Raw genomic sequence first — 18,427 nt, 5'->3', positions numbered from 1 at the left:
GCTACAAAGGCTCCTGGCTGGCTGGGAAGGAGTGGGAGTGGGATGTAACTTTCACCATATTTACACGTTGTGCCTTTTGAAACGTGACGCCCTTGCATGAATTACCTATCACCCACTCTCAGAACCATCAGAATGTGTGTGGAGAACTTCCTCCCAGCTGTAAAGCCTCCCTTTAGATTTGAGGGCCCAGCTCACCCGCTTCCTTCCTTGGGTTACCTTTCTCAGTCCTCCCAGTCAAAACCAGTCGCTTTCTTTTCTGTGCACCCATCTGCTTTTCTACATCTGCTGGACAAACATGCTGTAGCCTGACTCACGGATGGGTGAGCCCTTGAGGTTGAAGCAGGATGTTATTTATTTTTGTAATTCTTATGGAAATATTAGCAATATTTGGTAAAGAGTCCAACCCCCACCCCCGCTTTCCTCCAGTTTGAGGCCCCCATGGACGCTTGTTTTCACCTGAATTACCAGTAGAAAGATGAGCAGACGGAGGTCATTCTGGGATCTTTCCCCCGATAGGTACTGTCACCCCCTGGGCGCATCTAGCTGGCCCAACAGAACCTCCTATTGATGGAAATGTTCTCTGCCTGTGCCGTCCAATGCACTAGCTGCTAACCACGCGTGGATACTGAGTATCTGAAATGTGGATACCAGGACTGAGGAACTGAATTTTTAATTATTTATTTAAGCAAATTTAAATGTAAATAGCCACATCTGGATAGCAGCTACCTTATGGGACAGCCCAGTTCCAGAGCCTTCCTCCTCGAGGGGGGGGACAGCTTTCCCCCGTCGCACAGTACAACCCTGAAGCATGTCTGATTCTGAAACAATTAAATTGAGAGCAAGGTCAGCAAAGTACTTGTTCCTAAAGTAAAAATTCAGTTTATTCATCTGTTTATGGCACAGTACACAAGAAGCAACGTGTTTCACATCATAGATTTCACTTCCAACTCCTTGGAATGTTCACTTCTTTGGCTAAAATGAGAGACTAGATGGGATAGCCAGGTAATGCTCAGGCAACTAAAATCAGGCTGGGGAGGGCGGGCGGGCAACGCTGACGTCGTCCTCCCAGGGGTGGGCACGAGGGGGCTGTTAGTCGCAAGCTGACTGGGTAGAACTGTTAGCGGGGAGCATGGGAGCGTCCCTCCCGGGTGCGCGGGCCATCACGGGCTTCAGTCATCCCCACCGCACAGGTACAGCAGCGCTTTCTGGTAGTCGCCCTTGGTGTCTTGCTACAAATAGCCAAGGAGAAAAAAGAAATTCAGGGTCAGGAAAAAGACCCAAACTCTGCAGCGACGGGCAGGCAGGCCCACTGCAATGGAAGCTCTCCTGCTACTAATGAAGAGGAGACCCTGCGGGACCTGCCCAGACACACCCAGACCATCGGAGGACCCTCAGGGAGTGCGGCCCCGGGGAGATCACTGCCCCCAGGGTGGAGTGAACACCGGGTACTGGGCATTAACAGGGTGCATGACCAGAGGACAGAGCCCTGTGCTCTTCCTGCAGTGGGTCCCGCGAACACTGCCTTCCTCCCTGGCCCTCACCCCTTGCAAAGACACACAAGGTATTTTCCTGCCTCACTGTGTTGTTTCACAGATGCTTAAGTCACGCGGGAATAAGCTGATGAGTTAAGGAAACAATTACTAAGAGTCTAAGGGGTCCCCTAAACTTTAAACACACGCTCCAGTAAACCTGGTTACAGCAAACCCAGCTCTAAACTCATCCCTGGTAACCACTGACATGCCTTTGAAATTTTCAGGATCTTTCAAAAAAGTGGGGTTGCAACACCTGTCCGAACCCTACACAGTGGGAGGGACCAGTGTGAATGCAATCACTGCTCGTACACGAATGCCCCATCTCTCCAAAACGGAGGCAGGATACAGGGATGGGAGAGATGGGAGTTCTGAGTGAGGAAGTCTTGCCAGGCTTATCACAGAGGAGTTTCAAGAAATGGAAACAGACTAAAATGCAAATTTAATTCATCTCAATCTCCTCAGGATGTCGGCAAGTCTTGGAAGATCACTGTCACGAGTGCCAGGAATAGGTGTGGGAAATATAAAATATTTGCTCGAATCTGTAAGATTTCAGGACAAATCATAAATGGCACTTTCAAAATAAATCCCTGGTATCTGAGGACTAGCATCTCCTCCCCAGTGAGTAAGAGAACAGGGAAACACCCCCTTGCCAGTGTTCTGACAGGCCACCTGCCCGGGACCCCAGGCCCTCGGACTGCCAGGCCCCCGGGGGCTTACCTGGATGTAGTTATACAGGGACTTGCCGTACTTCCTCTTGAATTCAGATCTAATTTTCAGCATGTCCACTTCACTGCGGGAGACCATGATTCTAATCAGGACCTTATCGCGAGTGCCCTTGCCCTGAAAATCAAATCCATGCTCCAAGTTACACTTGGCACTGACAACGGTCATCATTAGAAGGGTCTGGTGAGTTCTCTCGCACGTGGAACTGATCTGTTTCTCGGTGCTGCCCTCTAGGAGACTGCAAAGGTAACAGTGAAACTGCTCCCACAAGAACAATGAGCATCCTGGACTTCCAAACACACCAGCATGAAATCAGCACGAACCCCCACACTGTGCATTCAGTCCACGTGGACTGAGCGCCAACTGCAAGGCTCAGTTCAGGAAGTGTGTGAGTTCACTTTCTAATCTCTCTCTTCCTTGCTTGTTCTGACTCTGGGGTAATAGGAGGGAAACACTGAGGAACAGGAGCAGGAGTCTGACCGGATTACCACCTGGCATCTTCTCTCTCCCCGGCACTTTGTTTTCTACCTCCCAAAGACACATGTGTGAGCAGCTGGGAAAAGCAGAAGACAGGTTTGTGGTCTTCTCACAACTGACTAGTGCACTCCTGCAGCTGGACAGGGGGCCCCTCCTCCATCGGCTGGTCCAGGAGACTCGACTTGCGGCACAAAAGAAAACCCTGGTGTGGGAGCACAGACCGCCTGGGCCGGCTGGCCTTACCTTCATGGAGTCGTACAGCCGGTCAGCAAAATACAGGGGCTTGTTCTGAATGCACTGGACTGTGGAGAGAAGCGCAGGGTGAGCAGCCCCGCTCCACCCGTGGGGAGCGAAGCCCTGACCAGGGGCACAACCTGCTGTTACGGGGATGGGCTGCAGAGCGGGAGACGAGGAGGGAAAACCAGGGATCCTCTGAAACACTCAGTGGTTTTAAACCAGGGGACTCCGAGGGCCACAGAAACCCAAATGGATAGTGAGCTCCCCCAGTGGAGGAGAGAGCCCTTCCTCTTGTTCTCTCGTTCCTCCTGGGCAAGCCCTTCTTCAGTCCCATATCTTAAATTGTGCAGAAGCCACACCTCCCAAAGACGCCTGAATTAACAGGCAGGCCAGGCATTACTTCCCCTTCTGCGCAGTTTCCTGGAGGCCGACGCCCACTACGGGCGGGGCCCCACCCGCTCACCCAGGTTCAGGAAGGCGTTCTCCAGGTCTCCCTTCACCTCCTTCTTGATGCTCTCCAGCATGTCGTAGGGGCTGTAGCTCTTGTACCTTTCAAACACTGAAGGAAAGCAACAGATCGTTATTATAGCAGAGCCACAGATCAGAGCTATCGCCCCCAGGGTTATGTATCACAAAAAAAAGGAAACAAAAAGAAGAAAAAGAAAAAGAAGAAAAAGAAAAAAAAGAAAAAGAAAGAGAAAAAGGAAAAGAAAAAGAAAAAAAATGAGGCTGATCATAGCATCCTAGATGGTTAGGGAACACCATGTGGACCAGAGTGGACACTGCACTGGTTGCCCTGGGATGGCCACACCCTGGACCTGTCCCGAACGGCACTGCCCAGGCCACATATTGTGACCATCTTCATCTCTCCAGAGTGGAACCCATTTTTATCTGGGCCACAAGAAACAGTACGTAGCACGCAGCAAGTCCGTTACTTCCACAAATATGATGGCAAGAGAAAATGGTCCTGACAAGACGGGGCAGCCCACCAAAGCACCAAATGTGGAAAATACTTAGGCAAAAGAAAATATCCAAAATAGAAGAGAGGGATGAATGGATTTGCTGAGGGAAGATGGGTGAGGTTACACGGTACAAAGTGGACAGGGAAGGGTGGTCTGGCAGACCCGAGCCCCAGCACGGACACCCAGCTGGCCACCCAGAGGGCGTCCATTCTGGCCCCGGGGTCCCAGGACCTCCTGGACACAGACCCCACCTTTCTGGAGGTGGCACACGCTCCGCTCGGTCATGATGCTGATCCACTTGGGAACATCAGTTCCTTTCCTCTTCACTCCAGCATCATAGAGATCCTACGAGCACAACCGACCAGGAAAGTTAACGACACAGTCCAGAGCAAGGTCATTAAAAACACATCCTGCAAAACACCCAAAACCCTACACATTCAATATGCCAAGTGAGAAAGGATGACTGAGCTGCAGACATGGGAAAAAATGTGCTATTTAGGTCAAAAGTCTTAATTAAGAGCAGGCTTCCCTAGGCGCAGACATACAGCATGAGACTAGATTGTTCGTGAGGTTGGTGCTGAACAAATCTCCCTCCTGAACCCAGAAGGAAGGACCAAGAGCCTCTGATCACACACAGAAGGACAAGCCAGTGTTCAGCAGCACACCCAGCCCCCCCTCCACTGGGCACTACCAATAGCAGATGAGCTAATGGTCGGCTACTGAAGACCGCTACAGGTCAGGGACCCAGCCCCAAGCTTCTTAGAGACTCAGGCAATGATGGAGCCGGAAAACAAGCTGGCCCAACCTCATTTCTCAGTTCCTAGAAAATTTAGGGGCTACGAGTAATGCTAAGTCTGGCAGGGAAGGAGGGAGAAGGGCTTAAGCAAGAGTTGACACTCACTGAGTAACTGTCTACTCTCTGGGAGCTGCAAAGCCCAACTTCCATTACTTGATTGAAAACCCTTTTCTAACTCTTGCTGAAAGTGCTGTGTGGAATGTATTGAATTTTAAAACCAAAATGAATTAAAATTAATTTTGTTCTGCAGCTCTTATGAAACACTCTGAGAGGGCTGTGACCTTCCATGAAAGGCGTGTAGTTCACAGCGACTGTGCATCAGCTTCACAAGCAGTTCTCAGTGACTAGGGGACCAGAACCAGTGGAAGTTCTGTTCAGCTGGAAAAGAAGGAGGGGCCTCTGCCTCCCTCCCCTCCTCCCTCACCACGAAGGGCAGGCAGAAAGCCTTCCTGTCCCTGGCTGTGCCTCCAGCATCTTCTGCCACTTTTCTGTGTGGTTTCCTCTGCTAGTGTTCGTTTGTAGCAAATGCACACCGGCGTGCACAGCTCTAACACGTCCTGCAGAAACTGGTCCTTCCGCACAAGCAAAGCCTGAATGAGCCCGTGTGACGTGGGCATCGATGCCGTGCTGAATACCAGTGTCAGAAAGGAGTACCTTGTAGTAACTATTGCTCCCAGAAAGTGAACGCGAAGCCAACAAATTCTCTGACATCCTCCCTTCCAAGGTGGAGCCTACTCCCCGACTCCACTGGCTGCAGGCTAGACACTGACTGCCACTCACCGCCAAGGAACAGAGCGTGATACAAAGGGCGGTGTGCGACTCTGCAGACCAGGTCACCAAGGGCACTTGGCTTCCTCCCTGATTTCTCGCTTGGATCCCTCACTCTGGGGACCCCGCTGCCAGGTTGTGAGGACACTCAAGCAACCCCTTAGGGAGGCCCATGTGGAGAGACGAAGGCCTCCTGCCAACGGTCACATGGGTGGGTGACCCTGGAAGTAGGTCCCCCTGATGCCTTCACGCCCTCGGACGCTGCAGCCCTGGTCCACGTTCTGTCTCCAACCTCATGAGAAGCCCTGAGCCAGAGCCACTCAGCTAAGCCACCTCCCAGTGCCTGACCCACACAAACTGAGATAATGAATGTTTGCTGTTTTAAAAGCCACTGAATTTGGGGGTAACTTGTTACGCAGGCTAGATAATGACTCTACAGACTAACCAGAGACTAGGAAACAAAAACTCAAACCAAGAAGCTCGGCACTTACCCGGGCATCTTGGTCAATCAGCTCATAATCAATGACAGAGCCATCTTCTGCTCTTCTACCCTAAAGAGAGGGGAAAAAAAAGAACATTAAATGAGGGATGGTAACAGCTCAGTGGTAGAGCACATGCTTAGCATGCATGAGGTCCTGGGTTCAATCCCCAGTACCTCCATTAAAATATAAATATAAGTAAATATCTAATCACCTCCTCCCACCAAAAAAAAATAAAAATAAAAATGTATATCCTAAAATTGAAAAATGTTATTTTCTCCCAACTCACATAAGTCATTATTTAATTTACTGAATAAACACCCACTTAAAACTTTTCTTCACTTACTGGTACAGTAATTGAGGCAGTGAGTGGGGGGCTGTATCCTCTTTGGTACCCAGTCCTGGGCTAAGCACCTTACAGAATCCACCCCCTTCCCCCTCAAAGAAAGGTAATGATATTTAAGTTCCTTCTCTCGGAGAGCTTCCAGTCCAGATGGAGAAATAAGCATGGGATAAATGGTAAAACAACACAGTGTCTACAGCTCTAAGTAGACGTGAAATGCAAAAGGGAGAAATCTGTCAGGAAGAAGCGTCAGCGGAGTCTAGGGACAGCAGGCTACAGCTGAGGTGAACGGAGAAGGGCGAGTCAGACGAGGCTAGTAAGGGGCAGCGGGAGGGAGCCATCCGCGCAGGAGGGACAGGTGAGCGAGGCGCTGCCCAGCTGAAGCCCAGGTGAGCAGGAGGGAGTCCTAGGGAGGGAGATTAAGTTAGGGAGGGCCAGGGTACAGAGGACTCTGAAAGGCAGCTGAGGGTTTGGATTTGATGCAGCACAAAAGAGTTTTGATCAGGGGAGTAAAATGGTGCAGGTGGATTTCAGAAAGATGGGTGGATGGCGGTGTGGGTGGATGGCGGTGTGCAGGGCCCATGGACGGTAACAGAGCTGGGAGGGCGGAAAGCAGCTGTGACAGTAGTGGAGATGGGGGTGGGCAGGGCACGCTGTGCCAATCAACCACCTGTCATCAGGGTTCCCGGGGAAAATTCCTCTTCCCTCCCCAGGGCTCACAGGCATTAAACTGCACACTGGTCAGAACTCAGACACAGAAAGGAAATGCCTTTCACTGCATTAACATATCAACATTAGCAAACAAACAAAGACCTTCTCTCCATGCAAACCGTCACCTGGGCAAACCGTCTCAAAAGAAGTGAAAGCGGGTGAAAGAAACAAGAGGGTCACTTCCCACTGGGTCCCCTGTGACCACAGACAGAGCAAAATGACCTTCCCCAAGTCCCAGGGGACGAGGGCTGGCACATAAATCCAGGCCAGGAGTTGAGAGTCGCCTCCACCTCCTTCAGCCCCAAAGCCCACCTGACCATACGGTTTTGCAGGATAAGAAATCCTATTATACAAAAATGACAACTCGGCAGGGACACTGCAAATCCACTGTCACAAATGCAGCTGGACTTCCTGATGCAGGCACAGAGGACTGAGTTAATTCGCTCCCAAGAATAAAATGAGGTACACAACTTGCCTCGGGAGGAAGCAAGGACAGAGAAATAAACCGGAAACCCACCTTGGCGAGGGCAACCATCAGCTTGCGGAAGTCACCAGATGTGTCGGAAATGATGTCCTTCTCCAGCTCAGTCTTGTACACTTGGAAAACAACACATCTGGTTTTAGGCTTCCCGCCTGCGCAGCCAGCCAGCCACCCATCCCGCTCACCCCCAGCCCACTAAAAGCAGGAACAGCTGTGGCAGCACGGAGATACCTGCCCAAGTGAGGGTGGATTTTCTACAATGATTTTTACCCCATAAAATGAGAACCAGTGTTATTACCACTGACAAGGGACACGGAGAGCAGGACCAGATTACAGATCCTCAAGCTCACCTTTGATCAGTAACCTTTTGGGTAGCTACAACACTGGCCCCCAAACTTCTTAACTCTAAATACTTAGGTGGAACATCAAAAAATTTGGAGGACTAACCACATACACACAATTGTGCTTTATAATCTACTGATTGAGAAAACGCACAATGGCAAAAACTAGTAAGAATTAGAGAGTACTTTTGAATGAATTGGTGCTTTATTATTCAAAATCGCACCTATACGGAAATGTAGTAACATGTGCACACGTAAGCTGCATCATTTACTCCCCCAACACTGCTCAGCGCACAGAGGTCCACATGCCTCTTGCAACAGTGACCCACACTGGAGAGTTGGGGATCTCCTGGGCAGAAAGTGGACAGCACCCAGCATGTGAAATCCTTGTAGGATACTTTCTTTTTATTTTTAATTGAAGTTTAGTTGATTTACAGTGTTGTGTTAGTTCCAGGTGTACAGCAGAGTGATTCAGTTTTACATATAAATGTTCCTTTTCAGATTCTTTTTCATTATAGGTTACTACAAGATATTGAATATAGTTCCCTGTGCTGTACTGTAGGACCTTGTTGTTTATCTATTTTATATATAGTAGTTTGTATCTTGTAGGACACCTTTCTACTTCTCCCCATCAGATCTTTTTTTTTTTTTAAAAAGGAATTTTCTGTACTTTTCCTCCTGTCAATCCTTTCTGTTAGTTCCAGTGGAATGTAATCATCAAATCCCAGGCTGTCAGGAGATGGAGGAGAGGGACCTGGCCCCTGCAAACCCCTGGATGGTCCAGATAGCATTTCTGCCTCTGTGATCCAGGCACCCCATCCTGAACACCAGCCGAGGGAGCCAGGATGGGGGGGGGGTGTCATGGAAACTAGGCTGAGAGGGCACATCACAGAAGCCGGGCTACTCACTTTCCTTGTAGACTCTGTTGATTTCCTGCAGCTCCTGGTTGGTCCTGGAGCAGATGATCTCAATGAGGGAGTCCTCATCAGTCCCCAGCCCCTGCGAACCAGGCAGCACAGATGTCAGCAGGGACAGCCCTGGCCACTAGCTCACTTCTCTGCCTCAATCGGGTAAACTGCACACACGGTTTGGCTCTGTAGCGCTCCTTCCTTCATTCCTCCTGAGGGATCGGACTGCATTCCTCAGCACAAGGTAAAGGTGTATTCCGTTCCTTTAGGAAACACTTCACCGGAATGTAAGATGGTTTAACTGATGTGTTTTGTTAGCTCAACTATATTAAAAAATCTTTTTTCCACTATATAGAAATAGTGAAATGGGAAGAGACAGCAATGGAATACACCAAAATGTTCAAAGCAGTTGCCTTCTGGTAATGGGTTTATAAAATGAATAACTGTATCTTCTTCCTATGTTTCTTTATTTTTCAACTTCTCTAATAATCAACCATTACTTTAATAGATGATAAACAATGTTCTTTGTTAAACAATTCTGCTCAGTAATTTAAAATAAAGGAATATAGAGATTTTAGGCTGTCATCTGCAGCCAGCATCATTAGACTGGGGTAAGCTTTTTCTGAGGGAAAGGTATAGATAAGATAAAATTTTTAGCTTTACCTCTTTGAAATGTAAAATTGGGTTAATGTTAAAATTTTCATTCTTGTACTTCCATTTTTGCTTGATTACTATGCACTCTTCAGGCATTTTGGGGAAGCAAAAGGAAATAATGAAGTGGCAAATAAACCTAGACACCAACAGTTTATTAAGGAGTAAGAATTTGATGGGTGATGTATTCAAATTTAATATATACACTTTGGAGCTGCCGTGCCAGATAGCTTGAAAGGACTCAATGAAACATGCATTTCAAAGCTGGCCTCATGATCAAAGTCAAGATTTAATAATCAGGATTCTCTAATACTTGTCTTCCCGAATATGGAAATACCACTTTGAACTAAGTAGAATTACAACTGTCTAAAATGTAAATCAATTATAAGGTGTTAATACAATAAGAAACTTACTTATTCACATGAAAAGTGTGTCAGCTATTAATTAAACTTATTAGAGTTTATATGCCCCTAAAAAAGCGGTTTGTATAATGTAAGTTAAGCCTCAGGTTAATGGTTAATTTTGAATTTTATTCTTCATCTAATCTATGAGCCAAAGCCTCTTCTCCCAGTTTTTAATCATGATTTTTAGGCGTGCTAGCAAAGCCAAAATCTCTTTTCTTCTTAGCAAAAGGTCCGATACAAATAGATTGACGACCAAGCGTCTTCACATATTTTAGGGGCTAGTTTTCCCATCTCAAGGATGACAGAAATACAGTCTAAAGGTAACTCATGCATTGGAAGAAATGCTATATCCTGAGGTAGCTGGAATTTAAAATAGGTATTAGCGGTGTAAGATTTGTTTTCTTCCATCACTGACATACCAGTGTTCATACTGGAGAATTCTCACAGTGTTTTTCCTCTATATTTAAAGGTGACCTTGGCAATTTCAAACTTGGCTCAAGCGTTCCAGACTGTCCACAATCCCGATCACAAGGGCAACATCTACTGCAACATATGGCAGATAGTGCCACTGGTATTGCCAGAAGTCAAAACAGATTTTGTTTTTTAAAGCATAGTTCAGTTAATGTCACTCCAAGCTTTATGGATTTCAGAAGGGTACTCAGCTGCGACAGCTAATGGAAGAGCTGGCACAAGGTCAAAGCTTTAGCAAAGCACCTTTCATTGGGCCCAAGTACATAGATTACAGTGGCGATGGACAGCTCAAACAGGTCCGTTTCAAGTCACTAAGACCTAGTAAAAGATACGAGTAAAATTGCACAAATCACAATTAAATGGATTCTTGGCGAAAATCAGATAAACTGATCTGAAGTGATGATGGTCAGAAGAAACCTGGGAGAGACCGGTGCATCCAGAGCTCCAGAGGTCCCAAGACTGTTTTCAGGGTTCTTTTTATCAAGCAGGATCATTAAGTGTTGTAGACATTTTATCATTCTTAATTATACCTCCCTGCAATACAGCCTAGTTAGGAAACTCAGAGCAAGTCTGCTCAAATAAACTGAGCAGAGCTTGGGCTAAGCTGAAGACTGAAGGAAGAGATTTCAGAGCAAATCTTTCAGCAGCCCTCAGCTATCAACTTCCGGGCCCTGGAAATGCCTGGTGGGAAGCTGCCTGACTCCTGAGATGCTATGTGGGGGAAGGGATGACAACTGAACTGTGACATTAGCTCTGGTGACAGGCTTACAGCTTGGTCTTTTCATAATTCAGAAATGGCGGCATCACAGAAAACACACTCCAGCTCATAATAAAAAAACAGCTTTCCCCTCTATGCTGAAGTTTTACCCAGTTTTACCAGCAGAGGGCAGTGTCAGATTATTCAAACTCACTGGCACACTATGAAAAGGGTTCTTCTATGCTTTGCTGCAACGTGCATTTATTATGGATCTATTACATTCATATAATACTTGATGTTTTAGGTATTCATAAAATTCAGGGCAATTTCCAACGTGGAATTTTTACTATTTAATTTAACCTAAAAATCCATGTTCAAAATAACTTTGCAAAAGGAAAAAAAGATAGTATGTGCTGTGATACTGTGAACTGAACCCAGGTACCACTCACGATCTGAAATCACCCTTTATATGCACTGCGATGTTCAGATTTTCACCGAATATCAGTTGCACAAGGGGACTTAAGAAGGTCAGAAGAAGAAACACCCAAAAGAGCACTGGAAGAATTTTGTTACGCTTCACCTAACAAAAGCTATGAGTTTTACTTTTGCCTTAATATCATAACACATCTTTTTTAAGGAGGAAGTGTAATCAAGGAAGTCGTTTTTCCAAATGGTATTCCAATTGCCCAGGTGCCAAGCAGTAGCAGCTGGTAACTGACTTCTCTGCATCATGAAATTTCTTTACAGTCTTAAAAAAAGTAATTGAAATATTTTTGGTACAAATCCTGAGACTTATAGCTTCAGTTCATTCAAAAAAAAAAAAAGTTCTAAATGAGAATTCAACAAAACTGAAAATCACCTAATTACACTCAGAAAGCTGTAATTCACAAATATTAATGACAGATTTGACAGAGATTGCATCCCACATGTGTTTACCTTCATGGAGGCTTTTAGCTCGGAAGCGTCATACTGAGCAGGTGTTTTCAATAGGCCCAAAATCACTGTCTCCAGGTGGCCGGACAAGGCTGACTTCAGCGCCGATGCAAGCTCCTTCAGAAAAACAGGCAAGAACATGGAAAACGTGGCTGATAACCAATAATCCCTTTAAAACTGGTGAGCAAGACAAAAGTAGAGGGATGCGTTTGTAATTCGGGTTGTGGCTCTTTGACCCCTCTGGGGTCTTGGGTCACAGGATCCCTCACCTGCACTCCCTTCCGCAGACACAAACGTCAGAAACTGAGAGATCAGACCTCGCTCGGACAAAATCCCTTAAAACCCAAGTTGATTTTGCCTTCTCCCCCAGTCGTTAGAAGAAACCTGGAGCATAAGTATGCAGTGCCTCAGAGGGCTGTGGGTGAGTGCACTTTGCAGTACACTTACACTTGCCCGTGGTAACAGCCTTGGGAAGGCAGGGCACTTTGTGCGGTCAAGGCCCCCGCTAAGAAGGAGGTGCTTAGGGTGGGGAGCTTCCAGGGAAGCAGAGTGCCTGTGACCTGCTGATATTCTAAAAGACTTTGTGCAGCTGTGCGAGGGGCAGTTCCTCAAAGTCTCCAGAGGGAACCAGAGGACCCCCCTGCATGGCTGGAAGTGGGTTCCTGAAGCTTTCTTATGCAAAACGCTTCACCTAAGCCGGACAGAACATCTGTTTTCCATACCAAATTGTAATGGGACTAATCCCCCATTCACCCCTTGACTTCCCCGCTGCAAATTATTTCTTAAGGGTTCCCAGGGTCACCATTCAAATCCACAGACAGATTTTAAGTCAGAGGCCTGAGTCCGCACCCAGGTACGCAGACAAATATCCCAACTCAATGCGGCTTTCACAGACGCCTCGTCGGAGATTACATTTCCTACAAATCATGGGCACTGAGCAATGACTAAACCCTCCTGTTGAAATCATTTTTTCTTTTTATTTCTTCCCTCTTCTCTCCTGCTTTCCAGCAGCACTAGTGCCATCTGTGATGTTTAGCCCCGAGAGGTACTCGCGGGCTCTCAGAGGTGATGTGCAGCCTTCTGCAGGGAGGACGATCCCCTCCAGTCATTCAGAAATGTTGAGGACTGAGATAGATCTCAGAAATCAGCTGGCCCAACCCTCTCATCACCTACTTTCGCCTGCTTCCCGGTGTCTGAGGAACACACAGCACTTTGGAGGGGGCTCTAAAAGCAGCGCCTTCCAATTATAGCACCAATTTCCCAACGTGGAACTCTGAGGTTAGGTAAGTCCAAACTCGGCCTCCCCATGACACTGCCCTCTGCCCATTCTTTGCTCACCTCCTCAAATAGCACCTGGGCACCTACCGACTTCTCCCGCTTCTATAATAAACTCCCCATGGGCGTTCAACTTCCTGCTTCTCATGTCAAGCACAGGGTTTTACACTTAGCAAAAAGTCCAGAAGTTTTTTAACTTTTTGGGGGGGGGGTAATTAGGTTTATTATTTTTTTTAATGGGGGTACTGGGGATTGAACCCAGGACCCTGTGCACACTAAGCACACCCTCTACCAGTGAGCTACACCTGCCCCCTGCCCCGAAATGTTTGATAAATAAAACATACAGAGGATGTTTCCTTCTGTATGAGAAACCTGGCATCTGGCATCTGCTCGAACAAGAAAGAAATGTAAAACCCATCCTCTCTCCCAGCTCCTCCCCACCTCTCCTAGCTGTGCCCAAGCGGTTCAAGCCCTCATCTTGTGGTAAGCCCTGGTCCCTAGTGTTAAAGTACTCTCCAGGACGGGCTCTCTCCTTCATTATGCAAACAACTCGTTGGAAACAATAAGGTTCTGCTTTCAAGATTTCCTTCAGAAAGGATCTCAAGCAGTTTCTGTATCTTTTTGTTAAATATGGTCATTCTCCTTAGCCACATCAAGAGTCAGGTGGGCAGTGAGTGGTCCCCAGCCAGCCCACAGCAGAGCTGTGAGGCCACCAAACCCATCAAGATGTGGCAGTATCTGCCCTCCAGCAGGGTATGTGAGAGCTCTGAGCTCCATCTATCTCACGTGCAATCAAGATCTGGGCTTCTCTGTTTCTGGGTACACTTGTGTCTACACCCAAGTATGTTCCAAGACCACGCTCTGTATGGGACAGCTGAAGGAGCAATTATGGGCACACTGTCCAAAGAGGTGGGCCTTCTGCTCCCCCTGGAACTCAGCTGTCTGCCCACGCACAGATCCCTTTGGGAAACTGGGAGAAATAAAACACTCCCCTCCATGCCTCACTACTGCCGATTGATATGAGTCTAGCTGGAAGAAGAATGTTAATGCCCATGAGATGCAAGAAGCCAGATGCTTTCCCACTTGTGTCTTTTGCAACTATTCTGAGAGGTGGGGGAGGGAGCTACAGGAGGCCTTGACCTGCAACTCCCGGAACCCTGGTGGTTGTGTCAACCCCACGAGCAGAAACGCCTTATCTAGAATCCTTCCAGCTCACCTCCACTGACTACAAGTGAAAGCCGTAAGTCAAACGGGAGCTGCAGGAAGCCACGCTCACTGCACAGTCCAAGAATAAATCAAAAGCTTTTAATAGCAAGTTAAAAATAAAGCCGCTTGTTCTTAAAAATAAAATTCCCTAACACTGTGACACAATAAAGGATGAACCAGTGCTGGGCTGCTCCTTAGCCACGAGTGGACAAGCAAGGGGAAAAGCACTCAAAGAGCCATTAAAGGTGGGAGCGTGGCGCGCTGAAGATAGCCGGGGAGCCAAATGAACTACTAACCAAGCCCGTCGGCTGCAAAGCTCTTAAGAATTCAAGCGTATTTTTTTTAAGAATGACAGGAACATGCCAGGATCAATTCTCAGTGGAAGCTAGTGTCCCAAGATTAAATTAAACACAAGAGCAAGCAGAAGTCATCAAGATGAAATGAGTGGTAACACGCAGAGAACAGCGTGCCCGGCACAAAGTAAGCACTGAGTAAATGACACCTGTCGTTGTCTTTCCTGTTCCTTTCTTCCTTCACCCAGAGCTGCTCCCTCCACACACTCTGGGTTGGAAGAGAGTGTGGTCTTTATGGACGAGCTCCAAGTAGGTGTGAGCTGTGACTCTTACAAGGATGTAAGGGGGAGACCTTGGGTTCCAGAAGCTTCTTGCTGGTAAGAGCCAGAAATCGTGAAAAAAAAAGCAACGGCAGAGGAACTGAAATTCAACAAGGAGTGCCCTCCCCCCTGAACCTGCTGTACCTTTTTGGTCCTTCTCTGGTAGGCGAAGGCAATGTCCTGTCTCTGTTCATTGCTGCGGTTGGTCAAAATGTTGACGATGGTGACCTCATCCACACCTGCGGAGACACAAGTTGTGAACAGTTACTCACCCACATGCTCTGGTCCTTTGGGTTCACATAGGAGGTTTTAAGCTTTTTTTTCAACCTGAAACGTATGTACTGTTCCCTAAACTGAAATACCAAGACATCGAGATGTGTTCTCTGTCAGCACCCTCCACCCAACATGCATGCCCTCTTTGTTTGTTTGTTTCCTGAAAGCCTCAAACCTCCAGCCTATATAGACCTTTTAAATATCTATATTAACCAAACAAACCAACAAAAACTATTTTATTCATAAATTGGTTTCTGGCATCAACAGTAGGAGGTGCATTTGTGGGGCCTTGGCAGTCAGATGGAACAACAAAGATTTAGGAAGATTTTAAATGAAGGTCCCTAAATTGCCATTTAACTGAGGATTTAATAGACAGTAACTGCAACCTGAATTAATAGAGACAATTATTTATATTTATTGCAGGATTATGACTATATGAGCAGCTAGGTATAATTTCTATAATTATAGAAACTGTCATGACAAATGAGCCAGATTTAATATGGCAGTCGTATTTTAATAGCATAATTGATTAATACAATCATACTTATTGAAGACTAAATTGTTTTGTAAGGAAAATAAACGTTCCACTGCTTTTAATCTTCAATAGGCAATTTTAATAATCAATTTTATAACTTTATTAAAAAGAGTAAGTGTTTTAATCTAAATTAAATCTAAATGGGGAGTTCTGAAGTGCCACCAAAATAGTTTAGTGCCTGTTTTAATTGGAACATGTGTATTTACAAAGATAAGCAATGCTTTCTGGTATCTGGAAGTTTCCAATTTTATATCAGAAATACTCCTAACATGCCATTTAACTTAAGAAAGCACGGTTTTAAGAATTCAGAAAGTGAAAGGTCTCTCTCTTGACTGATTATGAACTTTGTTTAATAAAAGGCAGAGTCTTTGCCATAACTGGGTAGGTAATTCTTGGGCGAGACAGCAGAGTGGCTGAGCTGACAAGGTCACATGCAAACTGCAAGCAGCCTGGCCTAAAGGAAATCAGGAATTTCAAAGCAACAGAAAGGTCAGATCTGTAATTCTCTGAGGCAGAGGCAAAGAGCAGACTGGCGAAGAAGGGATTCTAAACTCTCAAGTGTGTTAGAAAGATCAAAAAGCAGAAAGTTAGAATTTCTGGGTATAAAAATAAATAACATTTATTTTTGCATTTGTATACTCATTTTGAAGTGAATTCACACCGGTATGATAATTGCCTTAGCTGCAGGATTTATACCTTTAGCTTCAATTTTCAGAGTAGCCAGCATCAAGGCAGAAACCCAATGAGATTGTTTCAAATATGCTTATTTCAGCATTGTATATAATATCAAAAATAAAGGGGAAAATGTCTAATAAAAGATTGATTAAATGTTTTTGACTATATAAAGGGATACTATACGGACATTTTATATGATGGTGTAAGGTATTAACCGACGTGGGAAAATGTTCACAATATACCGTTGATTAAAAAAACAGGTTGCAAAACAGTATGCCCAGTGTAACCTGATTATTGTGAAACGCACGCTCACATATAAGAAAACATGTAGACGTCTTTATATCAAAACTGTAATAGTGATCACCTGAGTGGTAGGATTATAGATAATTTCAAACTTTCTTCCTTTTGATTATCTATAGTTTCCAAATTCACCATAATGAGCATTAAACTGCGTGGTTGTTTTTTTAATGTACACCATGAATGACATATAATCACTGATCCAGAATCAACTAGTGACTTCACCACACGAGATTCCTAGCATGGTTCCAAATACTTTAGTTAGAATCAAACACAGTACGCATGGTAGCTAGGAACTGTATTTACATCATTCTCTTCCATTTCCAAGACGTCCCAACACACATCATCTTCCCTAACCCTCACAACAACCCAGCAGGGGCACCTATGTCTCTTCCCAGTTCATAGATGGGGAAGCGGAAGCTCCGAGACTGGGTCCAGCTCTGCCACTGTCACCTGGGGAAGCACCCGCCCCCCTGGGTCTCAGTGTCTACATCCGCATGAGGAAGGGACTGGAACAAAGACCTTCGGTTCTGCTTCCACGACACACTAACACATGAAATCAGCTTTAACTTCTGTTTAGCTTCCAAGAGGTACGGGCGGGAGAGATTTATTCACTGACTCGTTAAGGTTTACAAGGCTACTTTAGCCAACGTGTCTGGGTGCGTGGGCATGCGTGCTTACCCTCCCAGGTGTGTTCACCTCCGTGCTCGCTCGCTGCCTCTCTAAATACTCCATGGCTCTAACTTTAATTAGGAAAACCACTTGTTTATAAACGTGTTACTTCTTTATACTTAATTTTCTTTCCCAAATCTGAAAATGCGGGAGAACAACAACAAAATACAATTGTATCCTCTAACCTCAACTTGAATATTTCCTGAAACCACTTTTGAGGCTGCTAACCTGAACGCATGCCAAGAACACTGACCCATAAAAAAATTATTATCCCTTGGAAACAAATGCAAAGTTTATATCTGTGTCAGCATGTGGTCCTGGGCCTACCTGAATGAGACTCACATGAAGCACTTACTAAAAACACAGCCCCCTGGGCCCCACTGAGATCTAATGAAAGACTCTCGTGGCCTTTGGACCTGGGAAGTAATATTTCAACCAGCTTCCTGGTGATTCTTTGAGAATCACCGATAGAGATGGGTAGGCATGGGTGGGGACTGGAAACGTCGCTGGAAATCTGCGTGTGCCTAAGACTGTTAAGTTGCTTCTACCAACTGCTTCTTTGGGGTGCAAGGTCAACTACAGTTTTAGGAGAAGAAACGCTTTCCTTTGTTCAAGCAATCCAGCTAAGAAATAACACCTGAAAAGAGCTCGCTCCACAAACTTCAGTGCAGTCCCATGCTCTGAGTCAATGAAACAACTCTTAGCAATCAGACAATAAACCTTTCTGTTCATAGCAGCTAAGCGTCCAGCCAACAGAGTTGGAATTCAATCCAATTATTGGAAATCCCCATAAAGAGGCCAGGTGGTTAACCTGAATCTCACCTAAGAGGCAGCGACAACTATCACCTGAAGGGATCTAAGTGTATTTTACCTAAATTATTTACCAAGCAAACAGCCTGCTGTGTTGTAGCATCCAGCATGCTGGGACCCCTTACCAGTGAAGGATTGACTGCATTACACAAATGCT

The 18,427-nt window shown here is 46.0% G+C and overlaps 1 protein-coding gene across 1 annotated transcript in view; it reads right to left on the bottom strand.

Moving 5' to 3' along the window:
- Positions 1–853: 853 nt before the first annotated feature.
- ANXA2 (annexin A2) overlaps positions 854–18,427 on the bottom strand; it is a 41,805-nt gene continuing 24,231 nt past the window's right edge. Inside the window, exons 4-13 of the mRNA XM_032481063.1 lie at positions 15,153–15,247; positions 11,918–12,031; positions 8,759–8,849; positions 7,546–7,625; positions 5,987–6,046; positions 4,183–4,276; positions 3,433–3,528; positions 2,976–3,034; positions 2,250–2,372; positions 854–1,229 (exon numbers count right to left, since the gene is read on the bottom strand). Coding sequence (XP_032336954.1) covers positions 1,170–1,229; positions 2,250–2,372; positions 2,976–3,034; positions 3,433–3,528; positions 4,183–4,276; positions 5,987–6,046; positions 7,546–7,625; positions 8,759–8,849; positions 11,918–12,031; positions 15,153–15,247 — 872 coding nt within the window. The 3' untranslated portion in view covers positions 854–1,169. The remainder of the gene's footprint in view (positions 1,230–2,249; positions 2,373–2,975; positions 3,035–3,432; positions 3,529–4,182; positions 4,277–5,986; positions 6,047–7,545; positions 7,626–8,758; positions 8,850–11,917; positions 12,032–15,152; positions 15,248–18,427) is intronic.

This window comes from Camelus ferus, chromosome 6, assembly GCF_009834535.1.
Source record: "Camelus ferus isolate YT-003-E chromosome 6, BCGSAC_Cfer_1.0, whole genome shotgun sequence".
Taxonomy (NCBI): Eukaryota; Metazoa; Chordata; class Mammalia; order Artiodactyla; family Camelidae; genus Camelus; species Camelus ferus.
Note: the sequence above shows the minus strand (reverse complement) of the source record. Positions and strands in the feature narration are given on the sequence as shown.